This window comes from Agelaius phoeniceus, chromosome 9, assembly GCF_051311805.1.
Source record: "Agelaius phoeniceus isolate bAgePho1 chromosome 9, bAgePho1.hap1, whole genome shotgun sequence".
NCBI lineage: Eukaryota > Metazoa > Chordata > Aves > Passeriformes > Icteridae > Agelaius > Agelaius phoeniceus.
Genome location: NC_135273.1, coordinates 16183047 through 16190505, shown reverse-complemented (window position 1 = coordinate 16190505; position 7459 = coordinate 16183047). Strand labels below are relative to the sequence as shown.

At 35.6% G+C, this 7459-nt stretch overlaps 1 protein-coding gene across 2 annotated transcripts in view; it reads right to left on the bottom strand.

The window, feature by feature from the left end:
• Nucleotides 1-5971: 5971 nt before the first annotated feature.
• LGI1 (leucine rich glioma inactivated 1) overlaps nucleotides 5972-7459 on the bottom strand; it is a 28938-nt gene continuing 27450 nt past the window's right edge. For both annotated transcript variants that reach the window (XM_054636866.2, XM_054636867.2), the window contains 2 exons: nucleotides 7222-7386; nucleotides 5972-7137 (listed from right to left, as the gene is read on the bottom strand). In XM_054636866.2, coding sequence (XP_054492841.1) covers nucleotides 6320-7137; nucleotides 7222-7386 — 983 coding nt within the window. In that variant the 3' untranslated portion in view covers nucleotides 5972-6319. The remainder of the gene's footprint in view (nucleotides 7138-7221; nucleotides 7387-7459) is intronic.

The following is a 7459-nucleotide window of genomic DNA, read 5'->3' as shown; positions in this document are numbered from 1 at the left end:
GCTCTAATACTCAAAGCTTAATAATAAGCTTATAAAAAGCTGAGTTCTGTTCTTCCCATGGGAATCTACTTCTGTCATGACTTACATAGCTGAAGTCAGCCTAAGTTGTGCAATTACATTCTCAAGTGCTTGCAAATTGTTTGCCAAAATTTTTTAAATGTTGACATAATTTCAAGGAATTATGTTGCTGGTATTTTACAGATTTTTTTCCATGTTCACATTCTCAGTATTGTAAATGCTTCTGAATGGCTGTGTCATATGTAAATCTTATATATTTTGTTTTGTGGACCTCAGCAACAAAGTTGAGCTAATTTCTGAGCACTGTGTCTCAAGAACTGAAAATAGGAAATGCAATACTGGAGCACAGTCATTATACAGCTGCTTGGCTTTTCATCCCAAATGGTTACAACCAGATGTTTCTCACAGAAGTGCAAAGACTCTTCTTTTCCCTAATAAAGAGCAATTTTGTTCAGTACTAAAGTGATAGAATTATTTTTTTAATGTAATTTATCCATGTTTGACTTTCTGAATGCTGTATTATTGTCACCTATGTCACTGCCTATGACAGTGAATGCCACAGTTTAATTTGTGGGGGAGGGTATTTTGGTTTATGGCTTGGGATTTGATAGTGTCAAGTGCTTCCTTCAATAATTTTTTCCACATCTCTCTGAGTCCTTAATTACCTTGCAGAATTTTTTGAGATGGCTACATGAGTACTGCATGCAGCATCTCAAATAAGGCAACAGCAGTGATTTGCCATGACATGTACTGTTGTAGTCTCCCTATTATCCTGTACATGTGGTAGCATTATCTGTTCTTTCCTGTTGCTGTACATTGAGATCAGTATCTTTCTGAGTTGTTCACAACAATGTCAAGTTGACTTTTTTTACTGCTAATTTTAGACTTTGTGAGCATTTCTTTCCTATGTTTAGTATTTTGCCTTTCTGGACCCTCAACTTCACTAGTCATCCTGTCCCACTTGCTTAGTTACCTAATTTCCCCTGAAATTTTACACTTCCATTTTCATTTATAATTTCAGGGAAATGTGGATCTTACTGGTCTGAAATTCCACTGGTTATTTATCCCATTAGCTTTTTTAAAAAATAGGTATAATATTTGTTACTTCTAGTTCTTTTGCACATAAATGGTTTTTAATGAAGGACTATGTATTCTTAGCAGATCAGCCTGTTTATTCTGAAGCTCTTTCAGTATTTTTGGATGCTCACCATCTGGGCAGGTTGACAACTTGCTAACATACTGGTGTTGCTATCCAGGCCTTCGAACAGGAAGGGAGAATGGGTCAGAAAGTCCTTTTTCAATTGAAATAATTCAGTAGGAAGAATAAAGTAAGGCTGAGTTGAAAACAACTTTTGAGAATTCAGAAATTGATTTGATGAATGGGAGATCGGGAACAGTAACATAATTATTGCTATCACCCATTTCTGTTTATTTGGAGTATAAATAAACAATTATATGAATATAAATATGCATATTTAGGAGCAAATTGCTTTCTACTGTAACAAATTTGAAGACAGAAGTATTACACTACCATAACTAATTGGAGCGATTCAGAGTCTCAAAGCACAAATACAACACCACTTCTGTATAGCACACTGGAGGTCTTTGTAGTTCCAGTTCATTTCAGGAAAATTCCTGAATAGAAATAGGGTTAGGTTTGCCTCTGAGCACTTTGTTTAAGTGAACTATAAACAGAGACATGCCTGTAACACCAGCCATTAGAATTCAGAGTCATCAGTTTAAGGAAGAAAAGTTGCCATTAGCAGTAAGTCAGGCAGTGTACTGCAGATCGGTCTGGAGGAGTTGAACTCCCCAAGACCTCGACATTTATCGGTGAGTTCCCAGCCACAAGAACACACTCAGCCATTCTAATCAATAGGAGTCTAAATCACAGCTTTACTGCCACACTTAGGTCTCCAGATCAGCAGGAAGGAGAGGGGAAGGCTTGCAGGCAGATGAAAGGTAGTGGGAACTGTTGGCAATATGTATAACAAATCAGAGAGAAAACCTGATAGGCAGTGGGGGAGGCATTAACAGCTGAGTGAATTGAGTGCTTGGGTTTGCATTTTCCATCTGCTGAGCCTGGCTTAACTTCTGTCTGGCAGGGCCCTGGCCCTTTCAGTGGGCAGTAGAGTGCTCACCGCTCCCTTTGTGCCACCAGGGCTGAGACTGGTGTAGCAGAGAGGTGTCAAAAAGGAAAAAAATCCACATATTAGGATCATGGACGTAGTGCATTAAGTTTGTAAGCCTCTTACTGTATTTTGCAAGAACTGGGTGATTATCTGGATTTTCAGGGTTCCCCACTGAGGGAAAACACGTGTTTCATGGAAAGGAAAAGACTTCCTTGAAAGGGGAAACTTCCACTCTCTTGAAACTTGCTGAGTGCTTATATTCTGTTCTTAATTGTAACATTTTGGGCATGCTGACTTCTCTGCTTTCTCTTGGTGCTATTGTCAGTCTGAGAACTTTTTGTTACTTCTATAGTTTAAATAGTCTTTATTTTTCATTGAATGCTAGCACAATATATTTTAATGCATATATACATAAATACAGCTGTTTGTGAGCTTCCCACTAGAACATATCAAAGCATATCACACATCATTAACTATGCTAATAATTGTTTCCCATCCTCAAGCATATTTTGAGTGGCTGTTACAACCCCTTCAAATAAAGTTTAAAAATTTCAATATTTAGGAGAAGTTATAATTAAAATGAAATACAAAACAATAATGCATTTCTGTTTGTTTTGTTACCTTACACAACAAGATATTTCCTTATTGAATTTCTTTCTTAGTAGGAAGAGTGCTTTTTGGAATATTTTTTCAAATAAAGTAGAAACAAAAAACCCTTCAAGTCCTAGGCATTGCAATAGACAAAAAAAGTTACACATGGTATAGCATCAGGTATTCTGAATGTATTTTATATATTTCTTCCCAAGTACAGAGGTGCATATTCTTTTATATTTGGGGTCCATTAAAAATCTAATGAAGTAGTTGTAGGAATACAATAGTATTCCATTAATGTTCTATTTTTCTATCTTAGACATTAACATGGCTAAGCAGCATCAAGGTTCAGCAGTATCCATTAATTACCTTCAATACTGTCTTCTGTAATACATTAAGTACCTTACATACTCTGTGAGTCATAAACAAAACAATTAGGGAGTTTAGAAAATCCATTACTACTACAGAAGACAACCAGTCAGCCACAAGTAACATAGACTTTGCTGAAAAAAATAGGTTTTTTTAAACAGCATTTTTAATATTTTAATATTAATATTTTAAAAATATTAATATTTTTTAAAAAGTATCAATGTATATATGATGAAAGGTTCTGTTCTAGTTTTTTTTTCTGACTCTTCCACTGATATCAGAAGGAGTACTGAGCAGAGAACCAGGATGGACTAGTAGGCCTTAGCTTTATGCTCAGATGAGCTGTTAAAATGCCCAGTCTCTGAAATCAGCAAGAAACAGCACAGGGAGCCACCTAATGAGCCTTTACGCTTTCCTATGTTAAGGATTATGAGTCCTGTTCTAAAAATACCCCAGTTCTTTATATGGTACAAGGAAATGCTCATCACACAATAAGAAACTGGCTGTTGTCCCTGTGAGTCTCCACCTGACATAATGGACTAGAGAAAGGGATTTTCAAAAGAAAACAGGTTTAGATTCAGCATTTTATAGTAATTAGCTGACCTTCCAAAAATGACATAGGCATTAAGAACTTCCCAAATCAGTAGTGCTTGACTATAGGAAAAAAATTTCTGAAGGAACAACCAAACTGATACTGCAGTTGTGTTCTCCAGCAGATTGATCCCTTGCCACCGTCCACTGCACCATGGTGAGTTTTATACGTATTGTGAATGTAAAATTCTAGTGACTCACACCCTTGCAGGCATTTAAATTCCTCCTTTAAACCCAGGAGTAACAGTGAATTCCTGAAAGTCTGTCACATCATTTCAGAATGAGGTAAAACTCAGGAGAGCAATCATAGCACTATGATAGCATAGGCCTTAGCCAGCACAGCTGGCTGGTTCTGGAATACATTTCCATGAAATGTAACTTTTTCAAGGTACACTGTGAGGCAATATGCTGTTTGTAAATAAATGTTGGTAGCAGATTAGCAAGTTTCTCCAACTCCACTTAAATTCGGCCAGATGTTTATAATATGTTCATAATGAGAAGGATGCATAGCCATTATCTTTATAATTTGATAGAGAGTGCATGTAGGCAAGTATAATGGGAAAAATCAGATAAAAACCAGTGCACATAATTCAATAGGACCTTAAGTAAAAGATTGAAACAGAAGACAAGAAGAATAGAAAACATTTAATGGTTTGCTGGTAGATTGGAGATGAGTTCATGACTTTATATTTCATTCCTTTCCCATGCAAAGGGCACTGAAGAAGAAACTGAGTTGGCAATCACAGATATGCAGCCAATGTTGAGAAATAAAAAAAAATAATTATTTGGCTTCATCTGGGGTTTGAAATCATGCTGATGTAACAGCTAAAACTATATAAAGGAAATATGGTTTGACATATAAAGGAAACTGCCAGACAAGAGAGTATTTATTAAGATGATTTTTGGAAATGTATTTAAGAAACAATTGGGAAGTTTCAGCTGTGAAACATAGTTAAAATCTTTCCACTCACATTGTAAATACTTATGGAATAGGTAGTTACTAAGCCAAATGCTTAGCAGAGCATATGCAGCTATGGATAAAAAGACACCAGAAAAATTAACTTATTAGAGTAGTATTGTTCAGGTGAGAATTTTTCATTTTAAATAACATTAAATATAAAAAACCTCCATTATTTATTACAGAAGCATACTGTTTAGGACTAGCTTCCTAAATATACATTAATCAGCTCATGTGATTAGCTGACATGCACAGTATGATTAGTTTTATTCACCAGTCAAGATCTGTGAATGGTAGAAATGTCTAGAAATGAACATAGTATTCATGTGTCTATTTTAAAGATGGCACTGAAGCACAATGCTTGGTAACTTAAGTGAATGCAATGGTATCTAAAATAAACTTGAGCTTTCCTCCTGAGCTCCACCAAATCATCTTCAGCATCAGTGTAGGTTTCTCTCAAGTGGTGCACTACATGAATGCAAACAAAAGACTATTTTAACTTTGAGCTTGTGATAGATTTTCATGCCACATTCAGATTTGGCACAATTTAACAGATATAGTTAGCCTCCCTGGAGTTGCATACACTATACAAACTGACTTCATTCAAAGTTCCCTGAATTTCAGAAGTACCTGGTACTAAGATTCATTGCAGGGTAGTGGAAAAAAATTACTTCCCATTCACTAGCTTCATTCAGAATAAGGAATAAATTCATTGAAGACTAAATAATTGCAATTACAGTGGAAGGACTTGACAAGGACACAGAATTCATGCAAGTGATGTGTGACAGTTCAGCTATAGAAATAATGCTAGCTGAAAAATAAGCTTTGCTTCTAGCTTTCTGCACAGTAACAGCCCCAGTGCTGTACAAGATATTTGTTTTGTGCTTCTTCAGCATCAGGTGAAGAAACACAGACCTTGACCTTGTCTTTTATTCTGCCAAGCTCTTTGTAGATGTTTAGAAACAGCTATACACAGTACAAAGGCCTAGCCTACAATTAAATGTGTATAACTGAACCCTTTATCCTACAAGCACATCTAGATAACTGAATTCTTTTTTCTGGTTAGAGTTCTGTTTAAGTCAGTGAAGTTTTACATAAGTGCAAGGATTGTCCAGGTGATAATTTATAGGCTTATGTTTCAATGCAGTATTTTTATCAAGAACTTCTTGTTATTAGTAAAACCCACCTGATCTTTCGTGCATCTTCTATGCAGTACAACACTGCACTGGGCAATATGCCTTCTTGGCTTTATTTTTATGTGTATAATATATACACAAATAAAAAGTATCACCTGCAAATAATATTTGGAATGTGAAAGACACAAAATGTAAACATTTTATTTGGCAGTTGTTTCAAACAGGTGAATAAATAAATGGAAAAGTACATCTTAATATTCTTTATAGCAACAGATGCAGTTGCACATGTATTTACATATTGTGGATGCAAAGAACAGTTAATTTAATTTCTTTTTGTTAAAAAATGCAACTTCCAACACCACTAGACTTGACAATTAAAGATGAAGATACTAGTAATACTTTGTTCTAGCAATCTCAACTTTTAAAGGCATTCATTTGGAAGTAAGATAAGAGAGTCATCATGCATTTAGTTCATTTTGTCCGCTTACGGTAGAAAGTCTGATGTAATCTCAGAATTATGAGTGTCATGCGCTTAAGTCAACTATGACATGTTTATAAATCAATGTAGTTCCCTTAAAACTTGAAGCAAAGAGAAAATCTCGTTTATCGATGGAGACATGTATGAAAGATCTTGGTGCCTGCACGTTTAATTCTTGAAACTTCACAAATTTTGCCTTTTCCACATCCCAATAATAGACTTGAGTGAAAGAATAATCACTTCCAAGAATGGCATATTGATAATTATTTATCTGAAGCGGTTGGAATACCATTGACCCTCGGGATGGCATCCTTTGTAAATCCAGAAATGCTGAACCACCCCATTTCATTACTTTAGAGTCCCCAATAAATCTTGTTAAGCAAATGTATACATCCTCTTTGACCTTGAAATGCTTCACTGCATATGCATCTTCCATATCTTGAATATCAAACCGCTTAACAAATTCATTTGTTCCTTTGTTCCATTGATATATTACAGGTCTTTGCGAACTACTTGACAGAATTAAATGTGGTTTGCCAGATATTTCAAGATACTCCACATCAGTATCTCTGTACCAGGCATGCAGAGACTGATGGGAATAAAATCCATTCCCATTCCATTTGTAAACCGTGGTGAAACCAGCCTTTGAACTGTCTGCAACAACAAAATACCAGTCTTCAGCAATCCTGAAAGTTTCAATGTCATTGGGTTTTCGGATTTTAAGGATTTCAATATCTTGAATTTTTATAAACTTATTAGCAAAAATATCTCTTTTATATATGTGGGAGCCTCCAAACAGCTGTGCGACAATGACATACAGCTGACTCTCAATAACTATAGGTTTACACACAACAGTTGAAGTACCTATAAAAAGAAAAGTAAGAGACAGGATTAGTACCACTTTTTGGATAATTTGTTGTAAGGTTATTTGTCAAGCAGTGTTCATACCTGTAATGTTGTCGTAATTCCTGAACATCACTTCCACATGGTCCCATTCAAGAAAGATGCATTTTCCAGTAAAAGGCTGAGCAATAACCACATGTTCATCATTCATATATGAGAAAGTATCTACTGACAGAGATTGGTATGGCAGGGACTGATAAACTTCAAATTCTGCAAATTGCACACAACAGATGATAATTACAGAGATACTTTACATACTGTACGGAGAAACATCTGCTTATCA